The sequence below is a fragment of the Hevea brasiliensis genome, chromosome 11 (genome assembly GCF_030052815.1).
Source record: "Hevea brasiliensis isolate MT/VB/25A 57/8 chromosome 11, ASM3005281v1, whole genome shotgun sequence".
NCBI classification, from domain to species: Eukaryota; Viridiplantae; Streptophyta; class Magnoliopsida; order Malpighiales; family Euphorbiaceae; genus Hevea; species Hevea brasiliensis.
The window spans coordinates 98,920,207-98,938,175 of record NC_079503.1 but is presented as its reverse complement, the minus strand read 5'-3'; the positions used below and the strand labels follow the sequence as shown (position 1 = coordinate 98,938,175).

The window sequence follows — 17,969 nt, the reverse complement described above, 5'->3', positions numbered from 1 at the left end:
AGGTACATCTATGCCTGGTCGAGAGAAAGAGGTAAACATTGCATCAAATTGTGTCCTCTCATGCTGAGTCTCAATGAAGTCAAATGAAGTCCTTTCTTGTTGCGTTGCATAATATGAGGATGACGACATCCACTATCCAAAAAAGGCCTGGCATGGATGGACCATGGGTCCAATTCATGTACTAGCTCTGTAAGAATTCAGTAAGTATCAAAATGGATGTTGACAGACTAGCTTCAAGAAATTGGGTAGGAAGTTGAGCCCTTGCATCATAACTCTCAAAGGGATTGTGAAAGACAAGGTGCAGCATGTTTGCCTAGTTTTACAACCACCACAATGTACGGATCGCTAACAAGTAATAAAGTGATGAGTAGAGTATCATTCCCACGAGGAGTTAAAGGTGTAAGTACTAAACTACACAACAATCTTAACTATTTAAACTACCAAAAGTTATGCGAGGATAGATTCTAAACTAAAGTAGAAAGACTATTTGTAGACACCATATTTTGGTCAATCTTCAAAATCATAGTTCGACTAATTGCAATTATGTCGATCCCCCTAGTAGGCGTTTGACCGATCTCAACTAGTTATCTGACCCCAGGTCATTTTCTTTAAGCTAGTAACCTCCTAGATACATAATAAACTTTAAAGTGCGCTCAAACCAAGTGTTTTCTGATCTCCCCGACTCGTTTTGATTAACTTTTAGACCACCTGATTTTGTATTTTGTTTTCCGATCTCCTCACATTCATGATTCCAAATTCTGGGACGTCTTGTGATTAATTACCTCGCCCGAATTATTCCAAGTGTTTAACCAAGTTAATGTTTTAACTGGTCTTTAATAAGCGGTCCCGAACTCATCAAATTCAGACTAAGACTTGTTCTCAAATCATTTATATATGTGTCCAAGTTTTAATCAGTTCTCGATCACAAGGCTTTCCGATCTCGCACTCGAGATTAAATTTATCTTATCCGTTTAAACAATTGTTTCACAATTAATAATTGATCTTAAGTTTCGTGTCCGAGCTTATCCGATCAAGTGGGGGTTGATTCAATACTCATCCATACTTAATTTAATATTTTTTGATCTTACCAAGATTTAATCACAAACAAAAAAAAGAACTTTAAAATTCATCCCAGGAAATATAAAAACACAAGTCATTCGGCAGGAGGATCTTCCTTAGCCTGCTCTTATTTACATCTTCAACATTTACTCCCTCCTCTCTCTCTTGTTCGCCCTCACTCTCAGCTTCAGCACCCGGAGCAAGTTCCTCGGGCCAAGTGAAGTCCTCATTGGGATAATGTTTGACAAGTTTGGTAAGGAGATCACTATGAGCTTTCACATAAGCCCCAGCTTCTTTCGTTAGAGCCTCCTTATCCTTCGCTTGAATCTCTTCGAAGAACTTAATTCGGACATCATCAACCTCCTTTTCTAGCCAGGCTGCCTTCTCTTCATAAGACTTCATTTGTTCTTCCAGCTTGACGACCCATGCATTCGGGGCAGAGAATTGGTTCTGCATTGACTCCATGTCTTAAGATAGCCTCGACATCTTCCTCTTCATAAGATAAACCTTCTCTCTAACCACATACTGGGTGGCCATTGTTTCTAAGTTTAAGCTCATTGAAAGGCTGAGAAGATCATCGATATTTTCAGGACCCATTCTGGTCTGATCCTCAAGGAAACAGATCATAGCGCTCACTACTTTTACCAAATCAAGATTGCCCCGCACCGATTTGTTCTTCTCCAATGATTGGAGTAGTATTCTAGCGGCTTGTGAAAGAGGTCGTCCAGATGAAGCGCCCAGTCCTGAGGATTCGCCCTCTAAAGCCGAAGTGATCGAAGGTTGGGGAGAAGTTTCAGATCAGGCAGGAGGCTCCACAGTAAGGATTTGCCCCTCTGGGGTAGATTGATCTTGGATTAGAACCTCTAAGCTCGTCTCTTCAGCTCGGGCTGTCTTCTGAGCTTCGGATCTCTTCATTTCAAATACCTTCCTGCTGAGCTCTTTATTTTGCTTCTAAGCTTCCCTCACTACCTCATTTCCAGCCATACCTACACAGAAAAATGAGATTAGTGAGATCGCTAGGGACTAAGAGATTAAAGATTCAAGTTTTACTCGTCCAGGGACCCAGATCAGAGAGTTGCAGCTAGATGTTCTCGTGAGCAATCACACTCATTAACCACCCCTTGAGCTCGGCTATGATCACATCCAAGCATGAATATTTGCAAGAGTTCGCCTGGCTCTTGAGCACCTTCACCATGGCATTCTCGACATCAATCAGCATGACTCTTCTCTCCAGCTTCTTGGCTAAATAATTCCAACTTCGGGAATCCCCTCGAAGCCATAGGGGTCTTTGCTTCGAAGCATGAGGAACCGATCTTTCTAATTTTTGAGTGAAGATGGGAGATTGGTGAACAATCCACAGCATGGTTTTGCCTGAAAAAACCAGAACTCATCGTCCTTCCGTCGAACAAACCTGTACAGTTCGGTAAAGACCTTCGCCGTGGGTTCTAGTCCTTTAGCTTGGCATAATCCTCTAAAAGCCACCAGGGTTCCCCATGAGTTTGGATGTACCTGGGCGATGCAAACTCGGGTATACTTTAAGACGTCCTTGTAAAATGACTCTAGAGTAAACCACAACCCAGCCTTCAACTGCTTCTCGTATACCACAATCATATCGACCTTGTCAAAGTAGTGATCTGCGTAAAAGTCCCCATGACATCGAATGAGTTCAAAGGAGTCGGGTGGAAGGTTAAACTCCTGGCTTATTAACTCGAGATCAGACATCCCCAGAACTGAGGTGAGCTCATCTACCATGGGAGGCTCTCTCCTTATGATCAAGGCCTGTTACCGGTTTGGCCCTGTAGGCTGACTAGTGGTCGGAATGATAGCCCTAACGGCTACAGATTGCCTGCTCAATTCGGCCTCATCACCTTCTTCTAAAGACCAAGAAATGTGAATGAAAAGCAGGCTTACAACTCTCTGATCATCAGTGCTACTCATTTTCAGATAATGGAGATAAAATGATGGAAAAAAGATTAAAATTACTACCTGATAATGAATCGGCGCCGAAGAAATCAAGAACTTGAGAAAAGCCTTCAAGGAGATTTGGGGTGAGCAGGAATCAGAAAACAACATAAGTATGTAAATGGCTAACTACCCCCCCCCCCTCTTATTTATACTCGTCCAAGAATTAAATGCTCACAAGGCCCTAGGTGACGCATCGATTAGCGTGATCTAATCATTTCCATGATGCAACAAAGGAAAATTCTAGAAACAAGGCAAAGAGATGAAACAAGTAAGATGGGCTAATAGGGATCAACCATATATCCGATAAAACAAGGTTTTGAGCTAAAAGGATCAGTAGGATGGGGATTCGATGAGGGATCAGATTGAACACAGTTATTAGAGATTGGGAAAATAATGCAATAATAAAACAAAATAAACAATCACTTTTGAATAAATAAAATTTCATTTAATTTCCGAAAGATCAGGTTACATCATTTAGGCGATCTTTTAATATCAGGAATTACAAATATCCCTACACTACATTCTACCTTACTGACATAGATCAGATTGCACCTGATTCCAAGATGCCATTCAAGAGATACATAGAGAACGGGAGAGTAGCTCTCGTCAGCTATGGCAAAGACTATGGGAAGCTCGGTGTCATCGCCGATGTCATCGACCAGAAACGAGTAGCAATCGGGACCCCCGATATGTTTAGGAGCCAAATGAACTTCAAAAGGCAGTCACCGATATCAAGATTGAAATTAGCAATCCCCTTGTCAGAGATCGGTCTGCAGATCATACCGGTAAACCGATCGGAGATCGGCATGGTAGTCAATTTGGACCCTGATTGGTAAATTAGTCCAGTTCTCTCATCGTCATTGGATGATGCTCTCATAATTCTCTGATTATTGGAATCGTCCATTTTCAGGTCATGGGCAAAGAAAATGATCGAAAAAAGATCAAAGCAGTCATCATGGTGAGAATTCTTGCAGGAAAAGTTAGAATCAGAGAAGTAGCGCATGGGGAAATTAGCCGGAGAGAGAAAAGGGTAAGTGTGAAAATGACAAGCTCCCCTCCTGCATATATATAGGGCTTTCACATTTAATGCCTACAGAACTCGAAGCATCTCATCAGTAATTGAAAATTTTATTGCTTCGACCAATACAGGTCGGATGTAGAGGAAAGACAGGAAAAAATCAGAGAATAGGAAGAGATCGGGAAGCAAGAACAGACCAGATGCAGAAAAGTGGATAGAGATCAGAATAACAAGCCTCAAATCAGTCAATCATGATGAGAGGTCGGGTAGACCGAGGAATGACTTATCGAGGTCGGAGGGCTCGAGGAGTCGAATCACTTTTAATCATAACCCTTAATTCATAAGAATAATTCCCCTACAGTCAGATCTGAGTCAGTTAAAGCATTTTTGGTACGATTTAGCCCTCACCACCCATTTCATTTGTAAGGATACACTCTTCGCCGTCGGATTTCAAACGGTTAAAGTAGCCCAGTACATCTCAACTTACACCATTGATCATAATTATAAGGATGGATTTAAGGCCCTCGGATCAAAAGTAAATAACAGATTCGACACTTTTTGTTCCCAGCCCTTGGATCAATTTTATAAGGCAAGACCCCTAATCGTTGGATTAAAGAATGAAAGGACAGAGATTTTGAACCAAATCCTGACCCTCAATCTTGATTTTTTTTAATTCTAAGATGTCGGATCATGTCCTTTTAAATCTGAGCCCTCCATCTCTTCCTGCTAGAATCCTGACCCTCTATTTTGAGTACCCATTTCCTATAAATACCTGCATGCAATATTGTAGTGGGGGAATATCGATTATCGTCAGGAAACCTCTGAATTTCGATATAGTTTTATTGCCCTTCATTTTGAAGCTCTTGAAATTCCTAGAGACTTTAGAAACAAGTTTTCTAAAGGATCTTGTCACTAAAGCTATAGGTCTTGTAATCCATACCCCTAGCAATGGTGCACCATCTCGAAAGCCCAATATGTAATGCCTTCACTTTAAGTAGTCCATTCATTCTACTGTTCCGATGACTAATGTCTGTCCGGACAGCCAGAATGACTGGAACTACACTCCAACTAGAGTAAGGAGGCATAAATTGACTGAAAAAAGACTAAGAAAAATTAAGGAAAAATTTTAGAATTGAAATACAATAAAATTAAATGACCCGGTGCCCTAGCGATGGGTGACCCAACAGGAAGTTGCTGTGAAGACAGCTGTAGCCCTAAAACCGAGGGAAATCCCGTGAAATATTTTCTAGGATGTCAGAGAAGAGTTACAGGGCCCTAGGTAGCATTAGAATGTCAAGAAAAGGTCAGGAGAATTTTTAAGATCGATACAGACAGTTTGGCTCCTTAAGCCAAACGGAGGGCATTTTGGTCATTTCATCTTCAAAGATGATTTTTGGCCAACTTATCCAATTAAGTAAATAATTTATATTACATAAAATATGAATAAATATTGCTGAAAATTAAATTAAAAATGAGTGAAAAAGAAAAAAAAAAGAAAAATGAATTAAACTTTGAATTATGACATCATTATGATGTCATTAAGAAGGCCTCCACCAATCATATTATAACACACATTTATAAACCTGATTAAAAGAGATAAAAATGAGGTAAAATGGAAAGAAGATTCTGACATCTTCTACCTCTTCTTCCAGCCGTCCTCTTTCTTCTCTCTACCTCCATTAACCTTTCTTCTATCTCTCTCTTCATAACCTTGAATTCCTTCCACAAAACCCATAGCTTCCTTCATTAAAATTTAGTCTTTCACCTTGGGCAAGCTAAAGGTAGCAAAAAGAAAATAGGAAATTGAAGATTTGGAGAGCTTGGAAATTGACTCAAGAAAGGTTAGTGCTATGTAATTCTTTCTTTCTTTTTAAACTATGTTAAGCTTGCGTAAGGAAGTAAAAATTGAAAGAAATTAAAAAGGATTGTTGAGAAATTTTGAGTTAGGGTTTGAATTAATTTTGGTACCTTGGTGTTATGGCTTGAAATTGATCTTGTTGAGACTGGTTATTGATCATTTGAAGTGTTATGAATGATCAATTGTAGTTGGGAGTAAGGAGGATGGAATATTGAGAGTGCTTCTCTTATGCAGGAAATTCAAACCTATGAGTCCAGTGTCTTCTTTGAGTTATAACTGAAGTTGTGTGACTTCAATTGGTGTGAGGCTAATTGGAGGTGAAACTAAACTCAAAATACGCCATTTTTCATGAAGAAATCCTGCCCAAATTCTGTCAAAATCTTGGTCAATTTATTGTCCCAATCCCGATATCCAAACACTGAACCCAGAAAAATGACCAAATGAATAATATGTGTTCATTTGGCTATAACTCCCTATAGACAGGTCCAAATGACTTGAATTTTATACCATTGGAAAGACTAAACATAGGACTACAACTTTCATTGAGAACACCAAGCCCAAAAATGCCTTTAACCAAATGAAATTTCTGACCCAAGTTAGGTCACTAAACTGACCAGAATAGATTCTGCCCAGAATTTCCTAGACATAGACCACCTAACCAGTTTTGGCAAAATGGCCATAACTTAGTCCATAAAAATCCAAATGCAATGAAACCAATGGAAAAAATTTTATAAGACATAGGTCTACAATATTAGTCTTTTGACCAAAACCAAGAACCCAAAGGAACTAGGTCAACTGGTTAGTAAAATTTAGCATATAAAAACTTGGAGTTTGACCAAACTACACTTGACCCTAGAACACTCAATTAGTCATATCTACCACTACAAAACTCCAATTAGGATGAGCCATACTGATCAGGAACCCTAAGAAACAAGGCTTCAACTTTGTTTTAGACATGGTCTTCAAACTATGAACATAAGAATCCTAAAATGGAGGTCAAAGCTACTGACCTAAACATGGACCCTGAAGACATAGGGCACATGAATCTAAGCCAGTGATTTGATCATAATTAATTCTAAAAACCTTGAAAATTTGTAATTAAAATTTTTGAGTGACTATAAGACATAGGGTAACAACTTCTATGAAGAACTTTAAGCCCAAAAATGACTGTAACAGGTCCAATTAATTAGACTAAGACAAACTCCAGAATCTGCCTAATTCTGGACCCAGAAAGAGACAGTGAACCAGTTATGGTTATTTAACCATAACTTGAGTTCTAAAACTCCAATTAATATGATTCAAAAAGGAAAATAAAGATAAGACATAAAGAAACAAATTCTATGAAGGGAGTGTGGCCAAACAGTGGCCACATCCTGGTCAATTTGCTATGTAAATACTGTGTGCCAAATCTGGACCTAAAGAAAAGTCCATAAAATAACTAGGCATATGAGATGAAATGAATTAGAATAAATTGTTAAGCATAAAAATAACATGAATTAATGAAATTATAAATACTTAATAATACTATTCTACCCAAAGTACACCTAGACTCATTTATATAGCTTAGATCGATTGGTATACCAATTAAGGACTACATACTGCAGTACTGTCCACATGGATAATTATTGACAGACAACATATGTCTAAGATGATTGTTTTACTGGCTTTATGCTTGCCTGATGGCCATAGTGCCAATTTTTATTATTACTGGCTTATGCCTGCCCGCTGGCCTTGTGCCTAATATGACCGTTGTATACATGTTAGACATACAGCTATCTAACTAGTATACTCCTGTGTATCTAGTCTTTATAGTCTGTCATAGGTTACTTGGGCACAAATAAATATAATAGGACTGAGAATGGAACAAATGAATCAAAAAGACCCTGATTAAGTAATTGCTCCCAAAGTTTTAGAAATATGTAAAAGATTTTAATTTCATGAAATCCTACATATCTTTATAAGATTATATATGAGATAATTATTTCAATTCTTAGTTATTTTATTACAAATTATTGCACCACTAAGCAGAAATGCTTAACGCGTTGGTTTTTCTATCGTGTAGGTACAGGAGAATACCAGCAGCCGCAGCAGTAGTAGGAGAGGATTAGATCTGCTACAGGGTGGGTGTCACCTCACCAGTTCATTTTGGGCAGGGCTCATGTGTATTTAAATTTTATATTTTGGATCACTGTACATAAGTAGATGTTGTAAATCAGGTTGAGATATGTAACTTGTAACACCCCTATTTGCATAGCTTGGTATATTTTACTATTTCGATGATCGGTGTCGGTCCAGACAAGTAAGAGGATTAGAATCACATCTAAGACAACTAGATAAGCCTTAAATACAAATAATTAGTAATTGTCAAACGGTTAAGTATAAATAAGAAAAACAGAACATAAGAAGTTAAATGAGCCGAGAGTCACGGCGATGGGTGACCTTCTCAGGAAGGATTGCGAAGTCGATTTAAACTCAAATTTCGAACCGTAAAACGTGATACTGCGGTCCTTAGGACTATTGCGAACACAGTGAAAAAGAGAAAATCATAAAAAAGAATTGTTAAGTCGGTCAAATAATTAGGTCAAGAATCCGGAAGAAATATTAAATTACTTGTAAACCGGATCAAACTGGCGGGGGGCAATTTGGTCAATTCACCCCTAGAGCTGACTCCTGACCTAACTATCAAATAAAATTTAAGAAAAGAAAATTTTGGGATCTAGAATTAAATTAAAGAACTATTAAAAAATTAATGAAAATGAAAAAAGAAAAAAAAAAGCTTTATTTCATCATCTTGATGACATCACAAATGATGTCAAAATAAAAATTAATTTTGCCCAATAATTGGCCAAGTCAAATGGCTAATTTAAGAGATAAATGACATAAAAAAAACAAAAAAAATTCATTTTCATCTTCCTCAACACATTTAGCCGTCCCTCATCCCTCTCTCATCTCTCTCACATATATTTCCTCCATTGAAGCTAAAATTCAAAGCTTCACAAACCCTAGAAATCCCCCAAAAATTTCACTAAATTATGATTAAACCTTGATTTAGCACCTTAGTTCAACTATTGATCAAGAAAAGGAAGGAAGAAAAATAGAGATTTGAAGATTGGAAATTCAAAGAAGGAGGTTAGTGTTTTAACTTTCAATTTTCTATTTAAAAGCATGCTTAGCTACTTAAATTAACTTAGAAATTAAAGAAAAGAAACAAATCAAACATGAGGGACCAAACATGAAATTCGTCCATGTTAGAGATGAATAGGATTTGATGGGTTTGGATGCAATTAAATATGTAGACAAGTTTGATTGAGAGTGTAGATAATGTTTATACACTTTGAGTTCATGATTTGAAGCTATTGAAGAATTAGGGTTCTTAACCCTTAGGGTTTTGGGAGGAGAAAAATGAGAATTAGCCGAATAATGTGTTTAACCTTGTTTGAGATGAGAAATGGTCATGTAAGACCAATTGTGGTGTGTTGGAAGTGTTGGAACCAAATGGAAATTCGGATTGGTTATGGGCATTCTGCAGGCAGTATGACCAAGGTCATTTTTAGGGATCAAAACCAAAAATTTACAAGTCCAATTGGTATGAAGCCAATTGGGAATGAAAATAGACACAAAATGGAACATTTTTCATTTAGGAATTATGCCCAAAAAGTGACCATAGCATAGTAAACAAATTAGCTAAATCCGAGTGTAAGTGTTCTACCCTGTACAAAAATAACCAAATGAACAGTATTGGTTCATTTGGTCATAACTTGGGCTAGGCAAGTCTAAATGACCTGAAATTTTACCAGTAGAAAGCTGAGATATAGACCTAAAAATTTCATGAAGAACACAAACCCAAATTATGCCCTTAACCAAGTCATTTAGCCACCCAAAATTGGTGACCTAAAACTGCCAGAACCAGAATCTGCCCAGAAATCTGGGTTAAGTCCAATCTGGCAGCCATGATTCAAATGGCTATAACTTGAGCTAAAAAACTCCAATTGGAGTGATTCAAGAAGGAGAATAAATTTAAGACAATAAGGAACAATTTCTTTGAAGAAAATTTTGTCAAATTCTAACAGTAAAATAACTAATGGAATAGTGCAACATAGGACACCAAAACTGAAAATTTGCAATTTTGCCTAAAGGACTTAAAATTTGAGAAAATAACCAAAATCAACAAGTTAGGTAACTAAAATGTGGTATGTGGGTGAAACTAGAATTCCCATACCTATTAAGCATTAGAAAGTCAACAAATTGACTTGAATAGTGTCGTGAATAGTAACCCCGAAACACAAATTTTAAAGAACGTCAAGTTTAGCATATTAAAGCTAGGTATAAGTGAATTTAAATTTATTTTTGGACTAATGATGATTTATGATACTGAAACACTATGAAACTGTGTGTTTCAGTGGAAAAGAATACCAGGAAAGAACCCGAGAAATCGAGTCAAGGCCAAGAGGCGACTCGCTTAAGGATTGTGCACAACATCAATATGCTTTAAAATTCATTTACAAGTGCATGAAATGTGTATTATGCTTTTGCTTTGAATTATTGAAAGTTTATTTGTGTATGTTTGAAATGGCAATAAATGTTTAGTAACTTGTTAAGATAAGTTTTGAAACCACAGTGTCATGACCATATATTTGAACACCTCACTAGCATGACTAGTGGGGGAAATCAGTTTTGAATTTTGATTCCTTCTCTGGCTGAAGTGTTGAGGTGTGTGCCAGTAGAAGAAGAAAAAGAATAGGTTCCCATATATTTGAGCTAGCTAGCCTTGTGATATGACTTCTCCTTAGCCTCTGACTATTGAAATGATATTTGTTTCGAATGGCATGATATAACTGTGTGTTTTTATGAAATTTATTTTGAGACTTTTGAAATGAAATTGTTTGGATTAAAATCTTGTAAACCATGTTTTGAATTTTATATCTCATGTTCAGTTTAATTTTTGAATAAATATGATTTAAATTCCGCATAAAGATTATTTTAGTATGTTGTGCACCACTAAGTCCTAGTACTTAGCTATAGCTGTTATTGCTGTCGCAGATATTGAGACTAGAGGAGCAGCAGAGTGAGCTGCTGAGGATTGAGGAGCTACCTACTCTAAAGTCTATCGGCTATATTTTATACCCTGATTGTAAAAATTATCTTGATGTATGTAAATGTATATAACTGTATGGACATGTAAAATTGGTTATGAGCAGTTGTATAAAGTTCTATAAAGTTGTATAGAGTTGTATAAAACTTGTAATAAATTTTAGTTTGGATTTTTCTTAATGTAAATTTTTGTAATGATGTATATAAATTTCTTTATCTTTAATTACTTATGAATGGAAGTATTTTGTTTTAATTTGAATGAAATTGAATTATAATATTTTGATGATGTTGAATTTTGAAATTTGAGAAATGATGTTGAAATGATGAAGTTGTTGAGATAAATCTTTGGAAGTGCTTTTTACAGGTATTTGAAGAACTGTTTTCTCAAAATACAGACGGCACTCTACCAAATTTTTATAAAATTTGAGGAAAAAAATGGGACAAAAATTTTAACTAGTTTTCAAACTCTAATTAAATGTTTTAATACCTAATAGAAAATGCTCACCACTTATGAAGTAAGAAAATTGTTTTAAAATCTCTTGTAGGGTACTTAATGAGTTATCGGTAGGTGAAGTTCAATAGTTCATTAGGTATTCTACGGGATCATGTTATGCCTTACAGAGGGGTAAGGTGTGACATAACTAAATTTTGGATATATATATATATATATATATATATATATATATATATATATAATTGTACATTATAGTAAGTAATGTTATATGAATGAAATGCAAGTTTATTTTCTTGAAAATTATATGAGTAATGGTATGATGTGGTATATGAATAATTGACATGAAAAATGATGTAATGAAATGGATATAATTGGTTTTTAATAGGTAAATGAGGAAACCGGCCATGCACTAATAAAACAGAGGAGACTCTGTCTGGGTCTCCACAAAAATGAAAAGGGATAAAAAAAAATTATACGTAAGATAATATATTAAATAGACTATTAAATTAATATTGTACATGACAAGACAGGATAGGGTGCTCCGGCACCGAATGTGGCATACCTTGCTCGACTACACTGTAGACGGGTGAGGGGTGTTACACAATCGTAGTTCATCATTAAGACCTCATTGTCATCTCCTTTGGTAGCTCAAAGTCACTTCGTCATCTCAGCTATAGCAGCTCCAGAGTTCGCAGAGCATCGGTATTGATTCATCCATTGTTTCAACTCTTTACAGGTAAGCGTTTAACTTTTCACTCTCTAAATATTGCTAGTTTGTGTTCATGACATAAGTATTTTTTAAGGTGCCTTATCACACCAAGTTTTCAGAATAGGGTCATATCAAGTTTGACTTGTGTCATAAACATTATCTTTGGCCTCCTATCATTCTCAAATCTTATAGTTATCATTACTTTTAATTCTTTTTATTTCATAAGAGAGTGAAAGTTCAAGTCACTAACACTCCGTAAATACCGTAAGGAGTACGGATAAAAGTGACGACTTGGAAATTTTTGATCCGAATAAATAAGGAAAATAATTAGGAAAATAGATGTATTCCAAATCGATGTAAAAGGTTCGGATGAGTTGTGAGGTCAGAAACTGAGATCGGCCTGGACAAGTTAATTATGAGATCAAAAATCGAGGCAAGCCCGAACGATAAGCTATAAGATCAGAAAATCAAGACAAACTCGGATCATAAGACATGAAACCAAGAATAGAAAAGTTCAGATAATAAGCTATAGGGGTGGAAATAAAGGAGTTCGGATAGTATAGAGATCAAGGAATTACGCAGAAGATCGACGAAGAGTTCGGATCAACATTTGCGACTCTTAAATTCACTTTTCAAAATAGGGAGTTAATGTAACATCCCTCACCCGTCTACAGTATGCTGAGCAATGTGTGCTACATTCAGTACCGAAGTACCCTGTACTGTCTTGTCGTGTACAATATTAATTTAATTATATTATCTTACATATAGATTTTTTTTTATTCCATTTTTTTTTTATGGAGACTCAGACAGAGTCTCCTCTGTTTTATTTGTGCATGGCGTGTTTCCTTATTTATCTGTTAAACAGTCCATATTCATTTTATATTTTCCATAAACCATGTCATGTTATCATAATACTCATAATCATTTCAAGTAAATAAAATACTTTATTTCATTCATATAAACTCAAGTACAATATTTACAATTTTATTTATAATTTCTTACAGGGAGTCAGGTTTAGTTACAAAGGAGACTCTACCGAAATTTTGACAAAACCCTATTATTAAATTCTTATTTTTTTAATTTAATTTAATTATTTTCTCAGTTAATTGATAGACGTTAGTGCGTCTATACAGGTAATTAGGGCTAGTCGTCTTCTTCCTTCCAACTAGATCAACTATAGTCGAGTTGACCAGTATGTGAGTTGGATATTGATTGTTTTTATAATTTCAATATTATTTATATTTATATTTTTTATATTTTATATTTTTTGACATACTCATGCATTTATTTATGTATATGTAATTAGTTGTATTATTAGAAGCATCCCCTATTCATTGTATTATATTAGAAGCATCCCTTATTTGGGATAAGTTGGAGCTTATATATATGTATCATGGATGTGGAAATTTTGGGGTAGCTACAGCATGAAAAATTTGCTGACTTCTATAGATATGGATAGACAAGGTAGATACGTGTCTTATATTATCGCTGACTTTCATCACCCTCAGGGTACATGCATGCATTATACTATTGCTGACTCCCACAAAATAGAATAAAAGAAACTATTGGATCTCAAACAATCTGGGTATAGGGTCGGATCCCAATATGTATTAGGTGTACGCATGTAACTTTAATTTATCCCTTCATGCCAATCTGGATAATTTATGTGTTTGGTGCGTTCTCATTTATAGGAATGCATTAAAAATATATAGTTATAGATATTATAACTATAATCAATACCTAAATATCTAAATTCTCTTAGTAGAATGCTCATTTCTATTTAATACCTAAATATCTAAATTATCCCTTCATGCCAGTCTGGATAATTTATTTGTTTGGTGCGTTCTCATTTATAGGAATGCATTAAAAATATATAGTTATAGATATTATAACTATAATCAATACCTAAATATCTAAATTCTCTTAGTAGAATGCTCATTTCTATTTAATATTTTTCCCTAGATTATAAGATGAGTATTATTCTTTTAGAATTTAACTTGCATTTTTCCCATAGGTTGTTGTGTTGTTTATTAGTTTTATCATGTTTATTTATTTGTTTGTTTGTTTTAATCTTATTACTCCCTATAATGTTAGTATATAATAATATATCATATTAATTAATAATAATTGATTATATTAAATGGATTACATATGTTGGGCATTAGGGTTAAGCTAGATTCCTCTAGTTGTGTATATATGTTGGCTTTTGGATTGAATTGACTCAAACTGATTTTTAATATTATATTATCATGTGTGGTGGATTTTGAATGTGGGTTTAGTTATGGGTTTGAAAATAATGAGATTTATTACAAGTTTCGAGGGTTTTATACTAGCTCAAGTTCTAATAAATACTAGCTCAAGTTCTAATACCGGTTAAGACATAGGTTTAAGTTTGTGACAAAAAGTATGAGAACTTATTATATTTAAAATGAATTTAAAAATAATAAAAACAATTAAAATGCTTAAAATTAATATTAAACTTCATAAAAATTTAAATTTAAATTTTTATATTTAATTAAAAAAATGAAAATTTTTGAAATGTTACATAAACTATTTTATTTTTAATATTAGTTTATTTAATAATGAGGTATCAAATAATATTGGCATTTAAAAATATACATAAATTTATCAAGCCTAAAATCATTTTGAAAATTTTAGCTCATTTATTATATAAATTGGATAAATAATAAGTCAATTTTAACTTTTGATTTGGTAAAAGTATTTAAAATTAATTTTTAAATACTATAAAATAATTTAATTTGTTAAAATGACAAAAAATATATATATAATTGAATATTGTGATTGTTAAAATGGAGATAATGTTGATATTTTTAAAAATTATTAGGATAATATAGTTTTTTACTTAGTTAAAAAGTAGTTTTAAATTAAGTAGGAAAATAAAAGTAATTTGTAATTTTGGACATAATTTTTTAATTTATATGTTAAATTAAATATTAATTTATTATAATTTTCTATTTATAAATAGTTTGACTTGATTTATAAATCAAACTAAAAATTCTCTATATTTGATCATGTATATTTTTAAAAAAATTAAGATAAACTGAACGTAATTTTAATTTATATCAAACAAATATTCAAAGTTAAACTTAATTGACTTATTATATACATTCACTTGTAAATTCATCCCTTTTTATACATAGCATATAAAATATCTAATTTGAAAGAAAGAAAAATTATTTAAAAAAACAAAAACTAATCTATGGGTCGCAGAAAATTCCTAGAGCCAATGAACTTGTCCTTCTCTATGGCAAATAATTAAAATCAGCGCGATGCATATTTATAACATTCATTCATTCTTCGTTACAATTATAATTAACGATTAATGCATATGGTTGAATGCCACGCACTGCGCCTCTGGCCTGGGGAGCTGCACGCCGGCACTAGCGGGGCATGCCGTGAGCCGTACTGGCGGAACCATGCAATTGTAAGACAAGCACAACGACGCCGTATCAGGTAATGCCAACCCAGGTTCCAACGGAAACTCTGATATATAATTATGTTGCAAGTACAATGTTTTGGTCCTGCCACGATAGAAGCTGTCCACGTATTCCATGGGCACTCTCCCCACCCAATAGTTGTTATTCAAGAATAAACTCTCCACCCCAGCCAGAACGGGAGACAATTCTCCGCTCAGTAAGTTGTGGCTCAAGTCCACGATGGATCCTTCACCGTAAGATGACGATGGGTCCACAAGGCGAGATGGGACCCCACCGGATAAATTGTTCCGTTGCAGCAACAGTGAAGCGAGTGAGGGGCGGAACACGGAGGAAGGGATGGGCCCATTGAATTGGTTCATGCTTAGGTCGAGGTACACTAATTCTGAGAGCGACCCTAGGCCGTTGAGTGGGCCCCACATATTGTTTCTTGACACCGACAGATAATGGAGCGACGAGGGCATCTCCAACGGCAATATCCCTCCTAACCTATTGCTTTTCAAATCCAAATGCAGCAATGGAGTTGACATCCTTCTCGGTAACTCTCCGGACAAGGAATTCCAGGCCATGATAACCACTTTCAACTCGCTCAAACCTGTGAAAAGACCAGGTGGTATTGACCCCGTGAGTTGGTTGTAACTTAGATCGAGCGTGTGCAAATTGGGAAGCGATGATAGTGAGCTAGGTATCGGACCGGTTAAGCGGTTGTTCGTTAATGAGATGACCCGCAGGCTCCTGAGTCCACCCAGTTGGGGAGGGATGGGGCCAGTAACGAGGCCCGGGTAAAGGACTAGTTGGGTTAACTCAGTAAGGTTGGAAAGGGAAGGGGAGAGTGAGCCAGCAAGTCCCGGTGAGTCAGAGAGGCCGGTGCCGAGAGTGAGAGAAGTAACTCGGTTGAGAGAACAAGTGATACCAGAGAAGGTGGAGCAGGGATCTTGGGATGCAAAGTCCCAGGTGGAAAAAAAATTTGAGCCTGGAATGCCTGTGAGGCTGTCCTTTATGGCTGCGAGTGCTGTAAGATCAATGGTGTTCATTTTCTGCTGTTTTTGTTGCTGATGCGATGGACATGCAACGAGAAAAAGCAGTAGCGCAAACAGCAGGAGAGTGTGTGGGTTGGCCATGAGAGAGATTTTACAAGTATGTGATAGGCTGTCAACAAACTTAGGGTCGAAAGAAAAAGAAGAAGACTAAAAGGTGGGTGGTTTTGGAGAGAATTTAGTTTAGTTACGCTGTTGGATTCAAGAGTAATATTGACAGGGGCACATTGATGTATATATGTGAGGTGGAGGTGGAAAGGGAGAACTCCTGCGAGTGTCTAATAGATTCACTCCATTTCCAGGCCCCAGCAGCAATTGTTTTGGGAGAGAGAGAGAGAGGGAGAACAATAGGGTCAAAGACAGTGACAAGTGAGACCCAGACATGTGTTTTACGGTGTTCCAAATTTTTTTTGGTTAAGTATAACGGGACTGCCGTCCGTGTTTTTTTTATTTAAACTATAATTCAATAGTGATGAAATTTATTTATTAAATCTCATAAATACATAGGTTTAGAACCGATCTATGTACAACTTGACTCAATTTCATTAACTTCATAGCTTAGGGACTATTGGACCCAATCGCAGTTTACCATGTGGCACATTTGTATAATTTGCCAGGAAGAATACCCCATCCCTCCAAGAAGCATATTCTTTTATTTTTCTACTTTTTTTATACTAAATCTCCACCTATTGCTGCTTTTGTTTTAATAATTCAAGATCCATTTTAATTAATTAATTGAAATTATATAAATAAAGAAAAAACACTGGTCTAATTAAGCTACTTGTCAGAAAAAAAAAAATTAAGCTACTTGCATCTGAATCTATATAAATGGAAGGGTCTTAGAATCCCATTCCTGCAGGACGTGCGCCAGAAAGAAAAAGAAAGCAAGATGGGTAAAGTCAGAGACATAACGTTTTTCATTGAGTCTTAGGGTTTAAAATTATTTTTTAAAATAAAAATATTATTTTAGATATTGTTAAAAAAATAATTTAAAAAAAATTTATTTTATTATTTTAATATTTTTATAATTAAAATTAATTAAATTTAATTTTTAATATTTTTTAATTAATATATTTAAAAAAATAATTTTCTCAACAACAATTCAAATAATAATATCAAATTAGTCCAAAATTACAGTGTAAGCACAGGTAGGACAAGACCAATAAAATTTACTTAGGAGGCAAATCTACACACTACTACACTAGTGAGATGGAAATTGCGTGACGTTGCTGTTGGAAAGATGCACAACGCGTTATCCAATTTTATTATTACGGGGAATGACAAAAGGATGTAAAGCTTCCCACCCCTACCCGTGCCCTGGTT

General features: G+C 35.3%; 1 protein-coding gene across 1 annotated transcript; it reads right to left on the bottom strand.

The window, feature by feature from the left end:
• Positions 1-15,255: 15,255 nt before the first annotated feature.
• Positions 15,256-16,999, bottom strand: LOC110672176 (putative leucine-rich repeat receptor-like serine/threonine-protein kinase At2g24130). Its single transcript, XM_021834876.2, has one exon. It carries the CDS (start codon positions 16,728-16,730, stop codon positions 15,495-15,497), a length of 1,236 nt encoding a protein of 411 aa, XP_021690568.1. The 5' UTR covers positions 16,731-16,999; the 3' UTR covers positions 15,256-15,494.
• Between the last annotated feature and the right edge of the window lie 970 nt (positions 17,000-17,969).